The 24,990-nt window shown below is 43.8% G+C and overlaps 1 protein-coding gene across 3 annotated transcripts; it reads right to left on the bottom strand.

The window, feature by feature from the left end:
- Positions 1 to 1,418: 1,418 nt before the first annotated feature.
- marveld2a (MARVEL domain containing 2a) lies at positions 1,419 to 13,774 on the bottom strand. 3 transcript variants are annotated; one of them, XM_080755898.1, is made up of 9 exons: positions 13,711 to 13,774; positions 12,986 to 13,103; positions 10,961 to 12,010; positions 9,537 to 9,757; positions 7,740 to 7,775; positions 6,528 to 6,697; positions 4,881 to 5,052; positions 3,493 to 3,543; positions 1,419 to 2,364 (listed from the first exon to the last, which is right to left on the bottom strand). In XM_080755898.1, exons 3-9 carry the CDS (start codon positions 11,991 to 11,993, stop codon positions 2,251 to 2,253), a joined length of 1,797 nt encoding a protein of 598 aa, XP_080612024.1. In that variant the 5' UTR covers positions 11,994 to 12,010; positions 12,986 to 13,103; positions 13,711 to 13,774; the 3' UTR covers positions 1,419 to 2,250. The 3 variants fall into 3 exon arrangements, with proteins under 3 accessions (XP_080612024.1, XP_080612023.1, XP_080612025.1); XM_080755897.1 differs by having other exon boundaries at positions 13,054 to 13,103; positions 13,711 to 13,771; XM_080755899.1 differs by having other exon boundaries at positions 13,009 to 13,103; positions 13,711 to 13,763.
- Between the last annotated feature and the right edge of the window lie 11,216 nt (positions 13,775 to 24,990).

Raw genomic sequence — 24,990 nt, 5'->3', positions numbered from 1 at the left:
GCTAACCGCTGTAATCACAGTAGCATACGGTCGGTACATGATGTGTTGCATATTTAGACCATTTTAAGTTGCCTTTACAAATAAAACATCATCTTTGGTTGTATATATTTAAAACCACAGACATATTGGGCCCAAGTGGCGGACAACTGCAAGTGGCGTTGCTAGTTTAGAACCAAAACTTGTTGGTGTCCCACGCTGTTTAACCATGATATATGAACCCTAGCGTCATGCTTCTGGGCAAACATTCAGAGAAAAAAAGATCTGTGAACATTCTGTAAATATAGCAGATCTTTGCTGCTGCTCCCGTGGATGATCATGCTCATGTGCTTTAAATGTGAGCAGATCTGTGTCCTTGCCAGAACACCGTTTGCTTCTCCTCCATAAATCTACCATCTAAATTGCTAAATGACCAGCCGACCAGGTCCTGTACAAACACACCCGACTCTTAATTTTTTAGGGCATTGGGAGTCATGACACTCCAAAACACACTCCCATGATGAGTAATTAGGACCAAATACAATCTATCTTTGCACCCAGTCCCAGTTTATGTGCCATTTAACAAGCAAGAGTGGAGATGGACACGACACCAAGGTCATGTGCTTTCATAAGAGCATACGGTCACACGCACAAATAACAGATTAGATTAGACAACAAAAACATCAGTGCCAGCACACCGGAGTACCACTTCTTATGTTACTTTATGTTTTTATTTTAATGATATTTTATGCTTTTGAATTGTTTGCTTTGTAAAGCACTTTGTGCTGCATTTATCATGAAAGATACTATATAAATAGTTTATTATTATTATTATTGTAGGCTATATTTGTAGATCCCATCCCAGATCGTTTTAACTCACACACCAAGCTATGGTTTTAGATTACTGTATTAATTCACTTTTTAGACCAATAGCACAGGTCTCATACATGTAAACAAGATCTGCAAAGCATCAACCTGACATCCCTGGGCAGTACTTCTGCTACAGGAATCAGAAGCAACAGTTAGGACTGACGGTCCGCCAACAGGCGAACGACCATCCGTCCCTGCCCCTGCCTTCCGGCTCCCTATCCGATGCTCTTAGCCGAGTGTCCTGCTTGGGGTCCAGAGCATTCAAAGCAGGCAGAGTCACCTGAATACCGCAGATAGGAATAATGGAATAGGACCCTGGTACTATTTTGTGGGTTTTATTATCTGAACTGGGGCCATGATTAAGAGGGACAGCCAGGGGCATTCGTATTGCGCCGCTAGAGGTGAAATTCTTGGACCGGCGCAAGACCAAAGCAAAAGCATTTGCCAAGAATGTTTTCATTAAAACATTTCTGTGTGCCGTTAAAGCCAAAAGTAGGAACACCAGGTTGTTGTCCATTTCATCCCTGAAATGGACAACAACCTGGTGTTCCTACTTTCTAAACGATTGCAAAGATTCAATCAGGAGTTCTTCTGAATCCTAATCAAATTAAAGAAATGGAAATGGAAAAGAAAAAGACTAATGTTGGGTTTTATAAATAACAATGTCAACTTGTCAAGTATTTGTAACTAAACTACATTTGATCCATTTGGACATGGTTCCTTTTTTCAGTTTATCAACTGATTTTTTCAAACCAGGGATTAAGATGAAGTACTGTCTAAAGATTAGGTCCATATTATTTTTGTCTTAAAAAAACCGAAATATGTACGAGCTGCGTTCGCTTCCCGCGTTTGCGCGTCTTACTTGTTCCCATTATGTTATGATGATGATGATGATGTGCAGTGGTCGGTTTTCAGTGAATTAACAAAATAGTTTAGGCCAGTGGTTCTCAAAGTGGAGTCTAGTGAACCTCAGGGTTCCTTGAGGGCAGTTCCACATTCCAATTCCTCTTTGCAAGTTTGTAACTCTGAGAGTGTAACAAAATAATGGAACCAAATGAGCCGCTCTGGGTCCAATTGGTTCCATTTGTACACTCTGAGTTACAATACAAATGGGGGCGGCAGTGGCTCAGGGGTAGAGTGGCCGTTAGAGAGGCCGGATGGGAACCGCGAGGTTCCCGGTTTGATCCCAGGCTCCCCCAGAGTTAGTGTCGAAGTGTCCTTGAGCAAGACTCTCAACCTCTAATTGCTCCCGATAGTGCCTTGCATGGTTTCCTCTGTCATTGGTGTGTGAATGGGTGAATGTAAATCCATGTAAAACGCTTTGGATAAAAGCGCTATATAAATGCACCATTTACCATTTTATAGGGGACTTTGACATTAAAAGAGAGAACCAGTGGTTTAGTCTTAGCCGTCGTTCCATTCCATAACCTTGTCATATTCGTGGATCTTCTGTTTAATGTGAGACAGTTTATTCTTCAGGTATTCACACCGTTCCTTCTTCTCCAGAAAGGTAGCATCCTGGAAACGCAAAGCAGAGGGTCACGTCAGTGTTCCTCTCAAGATGTTGTGGTGTGAAGCCGTGTGAATCCGGAACATGAGGAAACATTGAGGAACCAGGAATTGGTTCCATCACATTTGGAAGCGTTTCTGGAACCGGTTTTGTCACACTGTCAGAGCTGGTATGTAGACTTTGTGTCTGCTATACAATTACACATACAATACCAGTGGTTCTCAAATGTTTTTAATTTCAACTCTGAGAGAGTACAAATGGAATCAAATGGAACCCTTAACTTACGGAAGGGTCTACTTGGTTCCATCTGACCTGTAAGAGTCCATTTGGAACCCTCGATATAGGAATCGTTAAAGGGAACCGTTAAGGAATCAGAATCGTTATAACTCCAACCCTAATACTAAGCTGCCATTTGCCGAATACATAATAAACATTACTGAGGACAACATACAATCTGATTTCCTTCTGTGGAAAATCTTCAGTTTTCCAGTAATTGTTTTTGTTTGTGCGTGCAACCAAAAAAAATGATACTAAAGCATTTCCCCACAGCTTCCCTCTCCCATAAAAATTAAGATGAATTTCATGCCACAGCAATGTTTGTTATGCATGAGGCTACAAGCACGCACCACATAGCTTAGAAGCAGCATTGTACACATTTCTCATTAAGACTGACCAGAATAACAATATATTTGATCATCGTTCAAATGTAATAGAAGCAGAGAGATCTACTAACCTTAGGTTAAAGTGTAAAGATGTCCTGAACATGTATCTAGCTGCCCAACTACTTACTGGCTGGTATCCAAGTAATAGATAAACACATTGCTTCCACTAATGCATAATATATATATATATATATATATATATATATATATATATATATATATATATATACATACTATATATGTCTTAACTACTTGAACCCCATGATCTTTATTCCTGGGGGCTTATGTTCACCAAAAAATCTACAAGTTCAAAATGCGTCACAACATGAAGCATTTTGGAGCTTGAAGATCGGCTTTCTGACATTCTGTGTAGAGGGGAAAAGAATGCACCAAGTACAGTGCTGTGCAACTCCAGAACAGGGCTGCCAATATTGGACTGTGAGAACAATAGATGGAGACAGGAAAACAACTCACCGTCTTTTTACGCTGGTACTCCTGAAGTATTCTGTTAATGCGATCATACTCCTAAAACAAAAACAAAACGTTACTTAACCACTTAAGCCCCGTTTTACACTTTGGCTATTCACAAATTGTCGATCTACAAGCTCACAATGCATCGCCACGGCTGATTACAGTCATTTGGATTTCATAGAAGTCAACATGTCATGCTTGTGAGCTTGTAGGTTTGCTATTTTCAAAATATTTTGGAATATTATATACCAGTAAGACGCGCAAACGCGGGAAGCGAACGCAGCTGAGACCCTGCAGATCATGTCTGTCTGTCTGTGTGTCTGTCCCGCTGTTACTGTATATGTGGACCTGGCCCCTTTTGTGCCCATATATGGAGCTGAGTGGACCTGGCCCCTTTTGTGCCCATATATGGAGCTGAGTGATTGCTGATGCAACACACTCCATATTTGGATAGCGGGACAGACACACGGACAGACAGACAGACATGATCTGCTAGGTCTCATAGTAAGTGCTCACTGAGTTCGCAATAATATTTTGGCAAATGTTGGCCTGTAATAATGACATTCCACCACACACCAGGGTTAATGTGGTTCAATTATAGAATACTATAACATGTTTGTTTGTCATCAAAATTGTTGACGTACTGTCTAGCTAGGAAGTTGAGTGTGGGTGGAGGGGAAATGCAGCAGGAACCAGGAAGTCTCGGACAGGGCGGACATGAGGTCTTAACTCAAACAACTAAATGAGAGTGGTAGGGAACTCCATGTAGCTACAACTTCATGAGCCTGGCAGAAATCAGCCCATGGTCTGTCTTCGTCCTGCCTGCGTGTGTAATTCCCAAGCCAGTTGTTTTTGGGAGTGCACACTTTGGTTTCTACTGGTGATTCCACCACTAAAGACAAAGAATAAAACAGAACTCTCCACATAACTGGAGGTGCAGACTCATTTGGCCTCACAATGGTCATAGAAGACACTAGAGTCATAGAGTGTCATGAAAAACAGTATAGGCCTACCGGTAAGTGCCATTACTGTGTCGGCTAAGTATCTGATATCTCTTTCCCATGCACAATGCAACCTCCTGTGCTTGTTACTTCCGCATAATGATTATACTTTGCATGCACTATTGCACTTTGTATTTACAGTAGAGTCAAGTACACACTTTCAAAATGTTTAATACAAAAGCTTGTAGATCAGATTTAGCCAAATACATATCAATTTGGGGTTTCTTGGCACGAAAAAAGAGAAGTACTGATTTAGCAGGCATTTGTAGTTGGCCCAAGGTCTTAATGGGCTAACTGACTGTCAGTTAGCGTAAACTTATTGATATAAGTTTACACTTAGTTTTAGACTAAGGGGTCAGAGGTCAGGGAGAAATGAACTGAACCAATCACCATCTGGTTGTGAGCATGCTGGGGTAAGCTGTGCATCAGACTGTCCATCTCCTCAAACTTCTTGACTGTGGCCTGCACGTCCGAGTGGATCTCCTTGTACTCTGCATACTGGTCATTGAACACAGCCCGGTACTGGTCGCGTTCATCGTCTGACCGGATGGTCGGGTATTTACTGCAGGACATGAAGGAATGGAAGTTACACAAAATGTGGAAATGCCCTGCCATCAAAAAGTGTGACTGCCTATCCTCCACCATTCATTCATTCATTTTTCCCATAGAGATTTACAAAAATATTTATATAAATTATTTTAAGCCTAGAATCAAGCCATCCAGGATCCTGGTGAGTCATGACCATAAAACATTTGAAAAAAATTAAAACGCTAAACAAAAGGTACCGGTATTTAATAAATGTAGTATATCATAATTAAATATTCAATTATTATTATTATTTTCACAGAATCAAAGGTTTTATGGTCATGAATCACCAGGATCTAGGATGAATGGGATAATAATTGATTAAATATTTGTGTAAATCTCTATGGGAAAAATGAATTGGAGTTTTCAGGGTACTCTGCATGCGTCAGAAGCTGCATTATTATGGAAGTGAGACATGGGCCCTGAAGGTGGAGCATGAAGAGAAGCTTAACAGAGCAGAGATGAGGATGATCAGATGGATGTGTGGTGTGTCACTGAGGGACAGAAAGACCAGTGCAGAGCTGAGACAGAGGGAGTGGAGGCCATAGTGGATGTGGTGAGGAGAGGCAGACTGCGGTGGTACCGAGTCTACCGACACGTAGTAAGGAAGGAAGAGAACGATTGGGTGAAGAAAGTAATGTCGATTGACTTAGAGGGGACAAGACTCAGTGGCCGGCCTAAGAAGACCTGGCAGACGACCGTGTTGGCTGACATGAAAGCACTTGGCATCGATCGTCATGAATATTAGTGAGGACCAATTATACCAGTAAGACGCGCAAACGCGGGAAGTGAACGCAGCTCGTACATATTTGGGTTTTTTTTAAGATTTATTTTTAAGTTATCTTTTTTTTAAGTTAAGTTTTTTTTAAGTTAAGTTTTTAACTTAGCCATAACCATATAAGGAGTCCCCAAAGCAGCTATACGTCCAAATATGGAGTGTGTTGCATCAATCACAAACAAATCACTCAGCTCCATATATGGGCACAAAGGGGACACACACACACACACAGACAGACAGACAGACAGACAGACAGACAGACAGACAGACAGACATGATCTGCTAGGTCTCATAGTAAGTGCTCACAGCATTTGCAATGAAGATAGGTTGAAAAGTGGTGAAGTGGTCCTTTAAGTCTTCTGCCAAAAAGTGCAAATAATATTGCTAATAGTAGATACCAGTATACAGATAAAAGTACATGAAGTGTGATTGGGAGAATTTTCTCCCTCTGCTAGTGGCTAATAGGCAAATCATAGAGTAGAGGCCAGATTTCCAAGCGTGTGGAACATAATATTTGTTTACACAGTGCAGTGTTTAGTACCTCCTTACTCACTTCAATGTGTGTTAAATCATTTTGCACTAAACCGTGACTGAACATATCCATCTTCTTTTAGCGCGTGACTCATTTAATTGGGTTGTGTGTGTGTGTTGTTGTGGTGTGAGGAATCACTCACGCTATGTAGTCAGGCATGACCACAGGTTTGGGAATGTGTCCTGAAGGTATGGCTCCCTGGAGCACCTTGGCGGGGGCTGCCTTGTGGTGAGGGGCTGCTGCTGGTACAAAGTCCACCGTGGGCCTCTGGACCGGCTCTGCTGGGCCTTTGTAAATAGGAGCTGGAGCTGCCTACACAGGGATGCACACGCATGTTAGACACACCTTGCGGTTAGGGTTTGAGGTAGGTTGTCTGTCTAATGACAGTTGGACCAATAGTATGTCTAAACTAAAGCCTGTACCCGCCTACACACACACACACACACACCAACAGAGAAAGAATTATGAGGTTAATTCCACTACACGGCCCTCACATCTGTCGCACCACCGATCCGACTCTGTATCCGTCAGTCCTATATGGAGATCTCTGCATCTATCTGTCCTGGGAGATCCCTGGTGTCATCGGTATATATATGCCCATATATGGGCATGCTGATATTCCCATACATGGAGATCCATTTATCTGTCAGCCTTGTCCTGTTTATGCACATATATGGAGAATTGGAGATCCCAGGTCATCAGTGTCTGCCCATATTCAGTATAGGCATCGCCACTTTTTTGCACAGCATTGTAATTCAGTCGTTAGTTCGAAAGATAAAGACAGACGAACAAACAGACAGGCATAAATCTCTTGGTAACAACTAAAAGTACTGGTACTTAAGTTTTAAGCTACTTTTAGATGGGAATGAATCGATTAACACAGACGTTGTCAATGACAGGTCTGCGACAACGAAAAGCGAAAAGAAAAAAAAGCTCAACACAATCGAGGTCTAGTTAGTCATGGGCAGAGTAATGTAGTAAGAGAGTGGTGACACGAGCGTTGACTCTCATTGTAACAATGGAATGCTCATTCTATCTCAATGGGATAGTTCCAGCCATAGGAGCAATGTACGGAACTATAGCCCATAGGCACCCGCTTTGCGGCGAGATCAAAGCGTGTCGCTACTCTCCTACTCTACACTCTGGTCGTGGGCAAATGCACAAAACGAGCGAGCGTGCGACTATTTCACGGGACCGCACTAAATAAATACCCTTGTGTTGTCGCCCCTCGACTTATCTGCGCATACAGATAGAAACGCAGGTCTCTTGGAAATGAATTACTAGGCGCGTTCATTGTTGCCCATCTGAAAAGGGCTTTATTCTAGCATAAAAGTCAGTCAGTAGTAGTACTTACTGTGATGCGTGCTGCGTGCACCTCAGCAGGCTGCATCTGGGAGTGTGTGAAGAAAAGGAGTTGGAACAACGTTAGACCACCTAATCATCTCATCTGATAACAACATCTCCCCCTCTCACCTCATTATCAGTCAAGAATGGATAACCACTACTCCCTTATCTCCACTGTTGCCATGATTTAGTGAGAGAAAGAAGCAGTCACGTCTGTGATTGAAAACAAGGCAAGCCCAAAAGAAGTCTAGGCTACATGAGCACTTTAATTTGAAAATAGACGATCTACAAGCTCACAACACTTCGCATCTGTGAGCTTGTAGTTCAAAAAGATCTTGACAAAGATATTTGGAATACATCAATAAAAAATGGATATAAGCCCAAATAACTATACTTTAATAAAAAACACCAATATTTCAAAGCAACTTTACAGAAAAACAAGCCCAAAGTCGCATATAATAAACAGACATGGCAACACTGCTTATCTCCGTCATTCCTCCACCACCCCAACCCCCGTTCTTTCCATTGTCTTTCTCCTCTATGCTTTACTTTCAGTGCGGACTGTCATGCTCGACGGACCGCCAAGCCAAAATCATCCCCTCATTCATTCATCCATCCATTCCCCCATCACTTTTCCCACCCATCCACTCACTCATCCCTTCATTCTCCAACTCCTCTCTCCACTGACGTCCATCACAATATCCTTTCTTACTTACTGAATAAACAACTCAAATCTAGTTCTGTTTGAAGGCGTGGTGTTTCACCAACAGGTGAAAAGAAAACAATAGCTCAGTGGGGTTCCAGGGGGTCCCGCAGCAAAATTAGGAACAGTTTAACCCATTAAACCAGGCCTATTTCATACTTCGGCTATAAGAAAACAGCCGATCTACAAGCTCACAGTGCCTGAAAGGTTTGGGAACCCTTGGCGGTAAATAATGTCTTCCCCCTTCTCCACTCCCTCCATTGGCTCCCAGTCGCTGCCCGCACAGTACAAAACTCTGATGCTGGCATTCAAAGCAACCAAAGGTATGGCACCGCCATATCTTGGAAGTCTGATCAGACCCTAGTATAAACCCTCCCGCGTGCTCAGATCAGACAACGCAGGGAAGCTGGAAGTACATTCACAAAAAACGCCGGGAAAACGCTCCACACATCCCAAACTCTTCTCCCTTCTGGCTCCAAAACTATGGAATGCAGTTCCCATTGCCATCATAACTGCAGACTCACTCCCAATCTTCCGCCGTAGACTGAAAACCCACCTCTTCAGACTCAATCTTGGCCCATAGCACTTGCCCTAGCCTTGACGACCTTACAGGCTTATGCAAAGGCTCAACTTACGTAACTTAGATAGCATTTTATGTAGACATAGCACTCTAGTCAATATGCATTGTTTCATTATATAGATATTCCACTGTTTTTTTTTATGAATTTGATGTATTTGATGTATGTTTTTGTTCTTGCTTACTGTAAGTCGCTCTGGATTTAGCCTCGGAAACCCAGACGTTTTTATTTCCAGGGAGAAAAAATAAGTCTCGGACCGAGTCCACTTCAATTCGGCATCGATCGCTCTCTGCTGATTTCTGATTATCTGCACCTTTGTTAAATTGACGCACGCACGCACACACTCCTCTCTCTCTGTCGCTCTAATTAATTAGTCTAATGTTGCGCAGCTGCGTCTACTCTAGATTCTCCCGGGCGATCCTGCCGGGAGCTGCCTATGCCATAGAAAGCATAGGTGGACCCCAGGCTACTCTGGATTAAGAGCCTCTGCTAAATGCCTGCATTGTAAATTGTAATGTCATCATACCTGCAGACCGTACTTCTCCCGGTATTTGCGAGCAGACTCATGCCTCCACAGCTTCAGACACACTATGGCTCCTATGAGGTAGATGACCATGGTGACAAACAGGAAGATGATTGCCGCCACCTGGCCCGCCTCCGTTCGACAGAAGGCCCCGTTGATGCCATTGTTGAACACCGGGTAGGAGCAGAGGCCTCCGCGGGTCGTGTCTCGCACGTAGACAATCCCTGGCAAAAACAAATAAGAGATTATGGGGCATAGTAATTTTATATTATTTATTTACTTGTCTGTGAGTCCCCAGCAATTATGAGGAACTATGATACAAATATAGAGTGCTAATAACTGTAATTATACTGTGTTAGAAGCAGATAATACATTGGAGACATGGGCTTCTATAAAGTGTAATGCAGTGTTAAAGTATATTATTGGCTTCCGGTTGCTGCATGCATGCACCCTGTCCAGTACAAAACTGGTGTTGGCGTTACAAGGCAACCAAAGGCATGGCAGCCTTCAAGACATGAAACCCACCTCAAATCCATTCCCACTCCCTTAGATCAGGTAACACAGGAATGCAGTCCAACCTAAGCCTCCCGTAAAACACTCTGGACAACACTCCACACGTCCCAGACTCTTCTCCCTTCCCCAAAACACTGTGGACAACACTCCACACGTCCCAGACTCTTCTTCCTTCTCTAAAACACCCTGGATACTAGCACTCGAAACATCCGGTCACAGACTCTTCTCGTTTCCATAAAACACCCTGGACAACACTGTCACTCCACACGTCCGTTCCCAGTCTCGTCTCCCTTCCCTAAAACACCATGGAGGACAACACTCCACACGCCCTATAGACTGCTTCCTGCGAAATGTCCAAATTGTAATAGTAATTATGCCTGATTAATTATACGCCTTAGTTGCATGCTGCCGTCGCTCTGTGCCGCTTTGTGAGCTTGTAGATTTCTGGTGTTCCACACCGTGCAACTATGTATGAAAATCTTTACTGATGATTGTTGTTCTGACCCCAATACCAGTGTCAGAAAAGCTGTCGATACTGCCTAAAATGCTGTATCAGTATTGACAAAAACTATAGGCCAGTATGCCGATCCGATCACATGATGATAGTGTAATATTTTGAATGTTTCAGTTGATGTTGCACTACTGTTTTATCTACTTACTTTACCATTTACATTATTTTACTAACTTGTAGGTGCACAACAATTATGATTGGAATTTCTATGTATTCCTAGATCCGTGGTTTTCAAACTATGTAATTTCAAGGACCACCATGAATTCTGAGTGTACAAATGAACCACCTCAAGAAACCCTGAGGGTCCCTGGACCCCACTTTTACGATACGCAAGTTATGGGAATCGGTATCATCAGGAAGGAAACATTTTTATCAGTACATCGCTATTTACTGAATAACCCACCTGCCGTCATGTAGAGCACAGCCAGCACCAGGTTGATGATAAACTCGGTCACAGGCCACCAGGAGGAGTCCAGCAGGATGGTGCGGTAGTACATGGTCATCCCCATCACCAGCATGATCACCGTCACTATCCACGCCAGCCCGGCCACCACCAGAATAAACGGCGTCTTGGGCCCTGTGTAGTAGGCGCCGCCTGTGCCCGCTCCGTACATGCCCCCTCCGTACCCCCCTCCGTACGCCCCGCCTGGTGAGGAGTACCCGAACATGTTGAACCACTCGTTGTCCTTGTGCACGTACGCACAGACGCAGGCAAACACGGCAGCTCCCAGCAGCAGCTCAATGCACCCCAGAATCCTCAGCAGTCCGGCCCAGGACTTCATGTAGTCATAGCGCTGGTGGTACTCCTCCACTCGCTCGCTGTAGGTCAGAGCCGTGTGGTGCGTGCGCCCCGACAGGGACTCCAGAGGCTCTCGTGCCTGCAGCAGCTCCTTGCGGGAGTTGTAGCTGCTGCCCACCCCCGAGCCGCCCCCACCGTAGGGGTCCCGGTAGGACCCAGGGACGGAGGGCGAGGCGGGAGGCGAACAGCGCACCCCCCCGCTGGTGCCGTTATTGTTGTTGTTGGTGGTGGAGGAGGAGGGGGCGGAAGAGGAGGCAGGCATGGGGGGCCAGGGGGACTTGTTGGTGCCGCTGCTCCGCCCGCTGTTCCCCCGGAAAAAGTTCTTCCAGGAGTCCGGGATGAACCGGTGCACGGGTTTGATGTCTAGGGCAGGGTCCGCTTCCGGGTCGGTGGCGTTGTCCCCTCCCCCCTCGCTGCCGCTGGGGTCGAACTCTGGTCCGACGGGGGGTTGGTGGGGCAGGGGCGGGGGTGGCAGGGGGTCTGCGCTCAGGGCGAGCAGGTGGGCTGCGGGCTGCTCTCTCAGGGGCTGCAGGGTGTAGGAGTCGTCTCTGGGTAGGGTCCCACCGGGGACCTGGTCATAGTGGGGCGCCTGGTGGGCACGCTCAGTGCGGCCGTAGAAGCCTCCTCCATAGGACATGTGGAAGGTAATGGTCCCTATGCACGCACGCGCGCACACACACACACACACACACACACACAGACTATTTTTTCAATGCGAGTCAAATTTACGTTAGTAAAAGGAACACCCTACTTGAGCATACTACAGCGCCACACAAAAGTATCAAATGTAGCAGATTATTTATAAATTGATTTGGACGGGATAACAGCATGAACACCACACAAAATGCTGTGTAAATACACTGGATTTAGCAAGAATGCTAATCCACCCCTAGTCCCCATTGATTCCTTAAAAATAACAGTTTTGGACATATGAGGTTACGTTTCCACCTGACAGAGACAATATGAATTTGGACTTGTATTTGGCTTACTTATTGTTTACCTATATAAGGGGCTGTCCGAACAATCTTTGCGATGATAAATAGTTGTCCTTAAATGTTATAACTCTTAATGACTTGGGTCACTGAATTCTTAAACATCCACATTATTATCAAAGCACAGCCAGGAAGAAATAAATCAAATAAGGGGGCGCTAGCCCCTCCAACGTCTGTATGGCTTTCAGGAATAAACAGGACGCCACTCGTGACGTCCAAAAGCCAGGCATTGGGGGGGTTATAGCACCCCTCAAAAGCTGTTCAGCCAGCACCAACACCCCCCAGAGCAGAGCAGAGTCAGCAGACCCCCACCAGGAGAGGAGTATTTGGGAACATTTGGGGCTACCTAGTACCAGCAGCACCCCATAGTAGCCTATAGTGAGTGAAATTATTATCCAAGCACCCGAGAACCCTCCATGCAAGCTTGTGTCAATAATACATCTTTGTGCCATGCATGACCAAATGCAACAAATTATATGCTATTGGAATAAACAGGTGCAGACTCTAGTGGCTACAAGTTTCCAGGAGTAAAACAAGCTGCAACAAAAGGCACAAAAATGTATTGTGACTGTGTGAAACAGCAAATATAACAGGATTTGTATGTGAACTATGAGGGCGGTTGAAAGATCATACATACACAACAGTGCTTGGATAGAATACCTCTGTCACACGCACGCAGTGTGAGTGACACGCAACTCGACTTACATTGGCTTGCAGATCAGAATGCAAACCTATACGAGTACACCAGCAAGCACCTGCAGGGGAACAACAACAAAGCCGTATTGTTACAACTGCTGAAAACATGGAAGTGCAGGTTGATCCTCCATCTGATCGATCGGCTGTACTGTATTACGCAATGAGTTCCAAGTTCCAACCAGTAGAAATAGAGTTAAACGTAAAAGGGGGCAAAGATGTACTCGCAAGACGAAAATAGCTGATCTACCAGCTCACAACGCGTCGCTGTGAGCTGTAGATCACTCAGCTATATATGTTCAGGCGGCACAACTTAGGTTACCCAATGCTTGGGATAAATTATATCAGACGACTATCAAAGTGTTTGGTTTCATGGTCTGAGACTCTGAGTAGGCTTGGATGATTATCGCGTTCTTGGGATGTGACTCGATTAATATATACTACACAGGAACATGTTTTTAAACGTCTTTATTTTGTTTATTATCATACCAGCCGCTGTCTGAATCGGTTAACTTTTACACAGTAGCCTACGGTTCCACTTGCAATACAGCTGTTTGCGACACTAAAAGTTTGGACTTTGCGCGGTATTTTACCATTAATCGTATTATGCAGGCATTGATTACTTATAGAAATATTGGAGATAGGATTTTGATAGAAATTACCGCTTACCTTGTTTTTCCCTTTTCTTTTTTCCTTTCTGTCTCGCATTTCCCTAACGTCAATCCACAGGTTTCCTTACAGACTGAACCTAAACCTAGCGCTTCCATTTGCTGTTCAGGGCTCACATCCGGTTTATCCCGTCTACTGTATCCGGTCAACTCCAAACACTGTACACATGGACCGTTTCCGTATCTGCTGCAGAACGGATATGCGAATCTGCAAAGTGAATTGATCCCAGTCTACCTTACAGATGTACCCACGTGACCGTGGGCATCATTGCCCATCCCTATGTCGTCATGTCGGGTGCAACATGTCCCTACCTGTGGCCAAGAAGAGCACTGACAGTCAGGAAACTGGATCTCACCTGTCGACTGATACTTGATGTAACTGTCTGATGTAGCAATATGAAACCTTTGAAGGTTCTACATTACATTCAAGGTTTTATTTGCCTCATTACTCATAACCTCATAATTATTTGCCTCATAGTGTGCAGAAATGTTGGTGTGCATCAGTGCATGGCATAGCCTACTACTATGCTAGACTGTCTAATATAGGCCTATAATAATAAATAAACTAGAAAGTCGCAATAGAGGGTATGCGCATGACATCATCATCATCATACCCGTTAAGTTATTCAGGAAGTAGGGAACGCCTACTGAGTGGCAAAAAACTACTTTTCTGTCCTTGATAGCCCATACATCCAAACAGAAAAGTCCTATCTGATTGCATTTAACAACGTTAAACGACAAACTCACTTTGCCAAGTCACTTTGCCACTCGATTTCCCATTCACTTTATGCATGTGCATACCGTCTATTCTGGGAAATTGCAAATGTGGTTGCAACAACAATGTCAAGCTTTGCATAATATGATGTTCTGCGTCACAGGCGGGACCCCAAGTTTATACGGAACGGAATAAATAAATAAAGCCTGGCAATTACTGGTTAAACAGAAGAATTGCATTTCAGGTTGGGATACAAATTTTATCCCAACATTGTCACATCACAGCCTAGGTTTGGACTGCTATGCCCATTTATTACACGGCTTGGTTGAATGCTTGATTCTGATTGGTCAGTCGCCGAATTCAGCGGTGTGTTATTTCTTGATAACAGACCGCTCCGCTCTATAACAGGCCACTGACTAATCAAAGGCTCAGAGCACCTGGCTGCGGCACTGCGCTGCTTGGATTTTATGCTGTACCCAAAATGACAGCCATGTAAACTAACACACATGTAGGATACATCACTGAGGATACGTCCCAGGTGCATCCATGCAATGTATTTTTGTTTTAGTTGTTCCATTTATAGTGACTCATAGGAATATACTACGTGACAACGATGTATTTTTGTTTTAACACACAATGTCATTGAACAAAAAAAACATGCTTTCAAGAATGTTTTTTAAAACATTTGAAGCGAGAAATAGACTCCATTTGACTCCAAATTGATCAACACTCACTTCCTTGTTTCCGAGGCGACTCATTATGCTCTAGCTGTGGGACCAACTTGGAATACTTTCATTACCGTAAGCAAGGAAATACTTTGTTTTGTTGTCACTTTTGGGTCAATTTATTAATTTTTGCAGTAGCCATGTAATAAGTGGGATAATGTATGGCTAGGTGGTCATTTTCCTTCAGGGTGACCAGTAAGACGCGCAAACGCGGGAAGCGAACGCAGCTCGTACATATTTGGGGTTTTTTAAGATTTTTTTTTAAGTTATTTTTTTTTAAGTTAAGTTATTTTTAAGTTAAGTTTTTAACTTAGCCATAACCATATAAGGAGTCCCCAAAGCAGCTATATGTCCAAATATGGAGTGTGTTGCATCAATCACAAACAAATCACTCAGCTCCATATATGGGCACAAAGGTGGGACACACACAGACACACAGACACAGACACAGACACACACACACACACACACACACACACAGACAGACATGATCTGCTAGGTCTCATAGTAAATGCTCACTGCGTTCGCAATTAACTACCTCCGCTTTGCGTTGGTGGTTAATCACCCTGTCTGTGATTTATCTATCAACAATGACCACCCAATGACCATACAATATCCCTTACAATTGCCTGCTGTAATGCTTTTATTGTTATTTATCCCACCATTTGCCTCTAAGCTGCATTTTATATTGCCACTGGAAAGCACTTAAGCCCTTTATAAAGCTTATTATTACTGATATTATTTGATAGCCAAGTCAGTTGGTCGGATCAGCAGATCTCCAAAAAACCTTGATAAAAGTGCAAATCCACTGCTGATGTCATCAACATGAACTAAAATTAGAATCCATATTTGGTCATGCCTGACATGGAACTCCATATGGGCATAAAAATCCCACAGACAGACAGATACAGACATCTCCATATATTGGCATAAACACAGACAGATAGGCGGGTACAACGGGATGCAATCGAGCATTTCTGACTTGCATGGTTACAGCTCAAAACGAGCTTGCAGATCTGCTACTTTTGATGCTTTTTTGTGACACAGTATAGTATGATCACGTACAGTAAGGTGCTAATCTACGAAAATAAACAGAAATTTAGAAAATACACAAAAAGTTAGAATATGAGAGATAAGAGCAGGTTTCTGCCCGACAGCAATGATATGCTAAGCTGGTTGAAAGATCATGCTCATAGCAAAATCACTCTGCAATGTTTTTTCAGTCTGACCGTTTTGACCCAGAAGACAGAGAGGTAGGCGTGATTGCAAAGTCATGCAAGGTATACATTAGCTGTTTAACATGTTCAAGAAGCTGTCACATGGGAGAAAGTCCTGATCCAACATCATTGGGATCAACTGCTCCCCCCAAGGGTATGCCGCCTCCTCCTTGGGCTGTGGCGGGAATGGCGTGGAAGCTTCCTGGAAATGGTGATGCAGTGGCTGGTGATCTTGTGTTAACAGATCCTGCTGTGGATGCTGTTGCTGGGACATGTGGAGGATGTGGCGGTACCCCACAGCCGCATCACCAGACAGCTCTGTGTAACCGTAGGACTGGTAGCGGTGCTGAATGGAAGTCTGGCTCTGTAGGTCGACAACCCTTTCTTCTACCACACCTTGTTCCGGCTCCGTGGACGTCACAGGCGTGTGGATGACACCGGGAGTAGAGGTGGTGGCTGATGCCTGCTTCTCACAGTAGGATGATACCAGCTCCTCGAACAGTTCCTCAAATTTGTTGCACTTCCCCAAGATGGGGACACCGCCGAAGATGGACGCCATGGACTCCTGCAGGATGTCTGTACCGTGAGTCTGCTCATGGCCTTGCAGCGTGGTGTCACAGCTTTGGGGCACAGGGTCTGGGCCTTGAACCGCGGTATGTTGGCCATGCACCACAGTGTCGTGACTGCACAGCGGCAGCACATTCTGTGTGAGGCTGATGTTGTATCTGTAGCGCAGGTAGCTTTCTGACACCTTCCTGCCGTTGTAGATGCCGTTGACAAACATGTGGGCGTGCTGGGGGTCGACCTGCCAGTAACCTCCTTTGCCACGCTTGTCTTTCAACCCCCTACGCACCTTCAAAAAACACTTGTTTTTTGACAGGGTGTAACGAATCGACCTCTGCCAGTTGAACTGTGTGTGTCTGTAATAAGCGAAATTGGCCATGATCCAGTCATAGATGAAGGAGACAGTGACCTTGGACCGTTTGATGGCCATGCAGATGAGTGACGCGTAGGTATAGAGAGGTCTGAGTTTGGGGTTGGTCTTGTCGTCCTCTGTACCCATCTGCGGACCTTTCTGAAGGGGAATGTACGGGGACCTGTCCCCGCTTTGTCCGTAACTCCAGTTTGTGGAGTCACTGCCGGAGACGACGGGGTTCCCCGGGCATGACGACACTACAGTAGCGACTGTGTCCCCAGCTAGCGGGCTGGATGGAGAGTGGGTGCTGCCCTGGCGGAAGCTGAGACAGTGAGGGTGTGAAACAACAGGCGGGCAACTGGGACTGACCCCATTCTGCCTTTCTGGCTCCAGACTGGGAAGAAAAATACTGAATGTCTGCAGCCAGTTAAGGCTCGTTAGACTGTCGTCTATATTATGAAGCGTGTCTGTGGTTGCAGCAGTGCCATCTGAGTAAACCGGCAGCCATTTCTCTTTGGAAACAGTAGCAATCATGTCCAGCATTTATTTATACGATGATCAGATAGTGCCTTTGCTTACAGTTAGTGAGTGCAGATGATGCAAGATGATGATGATGGAAAGTCCATTCAAATCAGCATCAAAAGATTAGCTGTGAAGCCAACAGCATGGGCTAGTGCTAGATGATGGCAACAAAGCACTCTGATATGAGAACTAGTGTCTCTCTGCCATTTTAAAGAGCAAACTCTGTTGTGTCACTGTGACATCATCGTGACACATTAGGGTTGAAGTGACGTTAAAAGCTTCACATCTACAGCAGCATTTCAGCTCATTCTATTAAACACTCTTTAATCACTTTGCGTTCGAAGCATTACATTTAAAAGGAGGCCTATCACAGTCGTTGATGTTGATGCTGTTCCGTTCCCATTTTACATGCGTGCGGCCGTGCATGTACAGTATTTACCTTACTTTGCCTATCAATGGACACCACCTTGTCTGTCCTGCTGGTTGTCCTGTTCTGCCTCCATGCTTTTTACAGCATTTGGGTCCATTTGGACATGGACTCCATCCATGTCCAATGTCCTTATTCCAAGCAACATATCAGTGTTTTACTTTTCTTTTAAATGTCTTAAATACTGGTAGCCTAAAAGGGATCACAATGCAAATTAGTGAGCCCCTATAGGCCTACAGGGCTTTTTATGTTATCCCTTTTAACAATACCGTAAAGCCCACATTAATGCCCTACACCACGAGATGATACACAACTGTTAACAGTGACCCATCAAATTGTCATCACCGTGTATTTTGGAAGATGGTCCATTTATCTTTTTCTCTGATGCCATGCTTTTAAGTATTCTATAAACAGACATCTATTTTTACAGTATATTTTACAGGGACAATGTGCATTTAGGACTTTTGATGGTGGAATTATTTAACCAAATTAAGCTAAATTTTTTGGAATAATCTAGCTTTACACAATTTACTGGTAGGCAATTTCTCAACATTTATTTTCTCAGTCCTTCCTTTTCCCTATTGCCATTAATACACACAGGTCATCTACACAGACTCAGTACAGTTGCAGTTTTGTTTATTTGTTGACATAGTTGTACAAATAGATGAACATACCATCTACTGTATGTTGTAGCATGTTGTTGACTGTGACTCTACATTATAAGTGTCCTGTGATTTACTGTCACCTAGTGTGCCAACAATACCCACTGTGCAGTGCAGCCAATGACTGCCACCAAGTGTTCAAATATAATAATGCAAGTTATATCTCAAATAATGTGACATGGCAACAATAAGCAGTCCTACCTCCATACAGTCTGTATCAATGCACCTCATAGTATTAGTACCAGTAAGACGCGCAAACGCGGGAAGCGAACGCAGCTCGTACATATTTGGGTTTTGGTATAGCTGCTTTGGGGACTCCTTATATGGTTATGGCTGAGTCATGGTGACGTAACAGCGGGACAGACACTTGCATCAATCACAAACAAATCACTCAGCTCCATATATGGGCACAAAAGCGGGACAGACAGACACACAGACAGACACACAGACAGACACACAGACATGATCTGCTAGGTCTCATAGTAAGTGCTCACTGCGTTCGCAATAACAATATAAGGAGCACAAGAACCAGCTCCATTATATTATCACATATCCAGCCTTGACACTGGGTGAACATCTCAAGTTATGTTCCCATATTATAAACTCCAAATAAATTACTCTTAAGCCTCAGAAAATCAAGTCAATGCTGCAAAGACCATTTTTCAGTATTGACACTTTATTTTATGCCGAATCAGGAATTAGATTTAGGCCTGCTACTCTGCAAGCTATTAAACATCGATCATCATCTAGAGTCTTGAGTGAGTCGTGCCACCTTTCTGAGTCATATCTATAAATGCACCATGTCTCTGTACGTACGTGTATGGCTGTAATCCACGTACCTCGAGAACCGTTGCCCCACCAACTTCAACACACGTGTTCCACACCCCTAATAAATAAAGAGACAAAGAGAGACAGATCCAGAAATCTCCATATATGGGCATAAAAGGGACACAGACAGATGGGTGGAACAGGCACTCTGCCACGGGTAGTCGGGTACAACGGGTATTGGATAGTCGGGTGGGGCATGGATCTCCAACTTCTATTGTTACCAACTCGGTGCTCTACAGCCGGGCACCGGTCTAGTATTTAGAAATAGCCTACACATTGTCAAAGCCTTCTGTCGTGGATACAGAAGGCTTTCTATTAACCATCCTGCCACTATGACAAACCTATACATGATGCTAAATTGCGTTATTGCACTATATTTTCTTCCAAACTATACTGTATGTGTATACTCAAATATCTCAACCATTTTATACATGTGATGTGTATTTTCTTAATTATGATTTATTGTTTTATATTTTATGTTCACATCTTATTACTATGTTAAAAAAGACCTTGTAAATCTTCTTGTATCTGGTGCACAGGACTGCACTGTCACCCAGTGATGTCATATCAATATTTGCGTGTGTATTAATTCCACTATCAGCTGTCACCCACTCCAGATTGACCATTGTACCAAACTCCAAAGGGAAATAATAAATGGAAAACAACATGACAACAACTTTGCCCTTAAAGATGAAGATAAACATACACTCTCACCCCATGAGATAAAGAGTCATCAACAGAATCCTAATCACAGAACGTGATTAAAGTTTATAACCTATTGAAATGTGACAGCTGAATTCTGAATCTATGACATGTTATTCAGTAGGCTATATATGTTTGTGCAAAATGATGTGACTTTCATTCAGAGCTCTTAGGATAATTCTCTCTCCTCTATTCTTTACATTTGTACACGCTCTGGATCTGAAGAAAAACTAACTAAAGATAACATAATTACTTTAAGAACTTGTCTTGTGTCAAAATCCTTTCAGGTCTTTTGCACTACTCTAAGTTTCACTAATCACTAGAGTTCCTCTTTTGGGTTTTTGATACTTTGGGTTCTCACTTTTCCAGTGAAGATTTATAAGGTTGAGGTATCTGGTCTTTTTGGCTATTTTAATAGCCTCACTCAGATTTATATCTGTCAACATGTATGGGGGTCCCTCCCTGGTTTGTTTAAGTCGCAATTAAGGTGCAATTAATTAAGGTGCAATTGGCCTGAAGAGAAGATCCCTGCCCCGTTTCAAACCTTTAGGCTATTTCTATTTTTTTTTTAATCATAAATGCACGCATTGCCTGTAACATTTCAACAGAACTGTGTGTGAATAATGATGTTCAAGTAGGCCTATTGTGGACAAACCACTAAATGAATACATTAATGATTAAATTATTAAATAAAGTCAATAACATCATTCATACCATACCCATAGTTCAAGATGTTCTGCTACTGTTACTCCGGCCATTGTAGCCTACCACGCAGTGTGTCGCTTGTCAAGTACATCATCCAACAAGATGTGCTAAACTCAGCTCAAATATAGCTTAGCCTTTATCGGCGAGCGACGCACCGTCGCTTAGCAATAACTTTGGTTGAGATTCATGAGTGATGTATTGATCCAAACGCCAAACGGTTTGTTTACATGTGGTACATGAAAAATAAAACAGAAGATAAACCCTCCAGCAGGTGGCAGTGTTGTAGCTTGGTGTTAGCATATTTAATTTGCGTTGAAGCAGCGAGATGTTACGGGCGCGTTCGGAAATACCGCACCGGAGCGCACTCGCAGTTTGCAGGGCACAGTGTGCGCTCAGTGCGCTATTTCCGAACGCACCCGTTGATTTGTGAACGAGCGCTCCGCTCCAGTGTCCCCGAAAGTCAGCCAATCAGAAGTCGAGTTCTCTCAACCAATCACAAGCCGAGTTCCCAACGACCGTTCAGTTTAAAACAAAATATCGCGGTCCTGCACGGTAGCGCGGCGTCGCCCTGGCAACGGTTCGCTTGCTCCATGGCTCTGGTTTGTTGATGGAGGTTACTTACTTATCTTGTGCTGTGGCCAGTTGCCTCAATAAAAAAAGATGATCGTGAAGTGCAACACTTCACTCACACTTTGTCTTTGTACAGGAGTCAGGACAGTTCAAAGGGAGAGATACAGAGAAAGGAACAGCAACAACATCACACAGTGTGGCCACTAGACCTCACCATATCAACCAGAGAGTAACATTCTGTTACACTTTAAAAGCTTTATTTAGCAGCATCTGAATTGTTGAAATATCAGTGAAGATGCTCAACATTGGTCCTCTTCCTCCCACTACAGTGGTGAATCATGTCCTTGATGAGACTAGTTCCACCTCTATGGATGATATGCAGGTGCAGGATGGTGCTGCCTTGCAGTATTATGACCTGCAACCTTGTAGAGACATCATGACTCTGCAGGCTGGCTCATATTGTGAGCTGCTGTTTTACCCTGACTCCAGCCTCCCTCATCAGGGGACTGTGAAGCCCACCAGTAGGCGTAGTGACACAACGCTGCCAGCAGGAGAAGACAATGTGGACGAAGGCATGGCTGCATTATATGAACTGCTTTGCCCCGGCTCAAGCCTCTCTCAGGGGACAAGGACGATGGACACCACCACTACTGAGCACCTTCCTCAGATGGCCACCGCACAAAGCCTTGGCTCCTCAAGCCTTCCTCAGGGAGCCATGATGACCACCAGATCTGGCTCAAGCCTTCCTCCGATGGCCACTGTCAACATTCCTAGCTCAGGTCTTCCGCAGGAGACGTGGACGGCGGTCCCCATGCTCAGCCCCACCAGCATCCCCGGTCTACCTCAGAAGGCCGCTGTGCAGAAGAAGAGGGGGCGCCGGCGCCAGCGTTCTGTCATGGACGCAGAGCAGATGAGGGCGCTCCGTCTGGAGGTGAACAAGGAAGCTGCCAGAATGTCCCGAGAGAAGAAGAAGACCTACGTGAAGTCTCTGGAGAGCCGTGTCAAGGCGCTGGAGACAGACGAGAAGCGGCTTCTTAAGAGGGTGCAGTACTTGGAGCTTGTCTGCCAAGCACATGGCATTTCTCCTTCATAATGTGCATGCTTTATAGACTCTACTTCAGATAGTCATACTGTAAATATACATTGTAAATATTGTACATTTATATTGTTTTATAATATTATTGCATATTGTTTTGAATCCATGGTCAATAAAGAAAACGACAAAGAAAACATATTTAATCTCCATTTTATCTTGTTCTAATGTACAGCATGTCAACCCTAACATCACTATTCTACGTCATAATATAGGCAAATATTCAGAGAAAATAAGAGATCTACAAGCTCACAACGCATTGCCACACATTGTGAGCTAGTTTCAGCTAAGAGATTTGATGTAGACTAGAGGGAATAAAGCAGTGGACCAAGTACGGTATATACTTTACCCCTTGGAGTAGGCTACAGTTGTAAATTGTAAATTGGGACCCGGGTCAACAAAATATACAGGGTTTAAGTGGCTATATATCCCTAAAGGGATCAAAGGTTGTCTCATCATATTCATGGCATTAAAGGTTTAATTCTGAATTTCTTACATGGTTCAGTTATGAATTGCACTAAAAACAAAACTACAACAGAACACATTAAAACCCCCAACACAATCTGTCAAGGTACAAATACTTGCGTTTTCCTTCTCCATTGGTTATACGGAAATATGTTCGGAGAAATCCATAATGACTATCACAAGGTGTATATGGCAGTATCTACTACTGAGGTACACAGTATCAACTAGAACTGCACTCTGTCGAGTACATAAATGGCCTACTAGTGCGCAAGTAGAGCGTGCAAATACTGTCAGCCGCTACGAACTTTCAAATCTCAGCCTCTCTGTGAAATATTGGTTTCAATATTATACACTCCCCTGGGAAAGCTCTCTCTCTCTGCTGACTTGTGCTCACACATCACTGGACTTACCAAGATTCACACCCTTTTTTGGACTGTTGCCCCCTCCTCATGGTGGCACGCACGTGCACGCACACGCACACGCACACGCACACACACAAACAAAAACCAGTTAGACGCGCAAACGCGGGAAGCGAACGCAGCTCTTACATATTTGGGTTTTGGACGTATAGCTGCTTTGGGGACTCCTTATATGGTTATGGCTGAGTCATGGTGACACAAATCACTCAGCTCCATATATGGGCACAAAAGCGGGACAGACAGACAGACAGACAGACATGATCTGCTAGGTCTCATAGTAAGTGCTCACTGCATTCGCAAAAAAGACACTCACTCACTCCAGCCCTTCTCAACTCCTTTTTAAGATGGACAGGAGGGGAAAAAAAGACTGAAGTGAAACTCGTATGTATAGTTGTACTAACAAAGCTACGGAACAAGTGGAAGCACAAAGATATACATTTTTATTGTTATTCAGATCATTAAGTGTTTGCGTTCACAGTAAGCATTATGAATAATGAATATACCGTTATGTCAGGGGCACTTTTTCTAGTTTATCTTCCTTCTTATAGAAAAAGCAGTGATAATGTATAATGCACACGACCTTCTGAAGTCTAAACTCAATCGTCTAAAGGTCAACAGGAACAAATGCAAAGAGTTTGAACAGACATACAAAAACGTGTTTCAACACGACAAGGAGGTTTTGGTATTGACCACAGAGAAGCAGATCCTGAGAGGTTCCCCAGTTTGTCACCAGAGATGAAAAACATTCAGAAGAATAGAGATCTCCTCTCTCTCAGACCAAATCTCTGATATAGAACAAGAGCTGCAGAAACCAAATGTTTCATTTCTCAGAGACAAGTGTACACTATCAGAAGCACAACTTGTCTCAGGAATGCTGATAGATGTGACCAAACACCTGGGAAACCTGACCTACAAAGTTCCAATGATTAAAATCCAATAGCAGATTAAAGTGTCTTGTGCATGAGGGTTTTTACTTCCCTACCAGATAAGGTATCTTATCTGCATTAAAGATACCTTTTGTGACAACTACATTACTGCATAATCCATACATGGTCAGACAAGAGTAATATTTGATGCAATAAGTCACTATCCTGGTGGTCTTTGTAAGGTGAGGAGCATGAAGTGGCCCTCATCACAGCAGCAGCCAATGACGTATCTACTTGTACAGTACTTGTTGTAGCCTATTTGATGATTTGTAGGATTTATTTATTGAATATGAAGGTGCACTGAATGACCTGGGCATAGGCAGGGATTCAGCCAATTTTGGGGCACAGCCTATTTGTGGGTATCACAGGTGCACAGCTGTGGGGAATTG

This window comes from Protomyctophum bolini, assembly GCF_963924005.1.
Source record: "Protomyctophum bolini genome assembly, chromosome: 22".
Lineage (NCBI taxonomy): Eukaryota > Metazoa > Chordata > Actinopteri > Myctophiformes > Myctophidae > Protomyctophum > Protomyctophum bolini.
The sequence above is the reverse complement of the archived record's forward strand: the minus strand, read 5'-3'. Positions and strand labels throughout refer to the sequence as shown.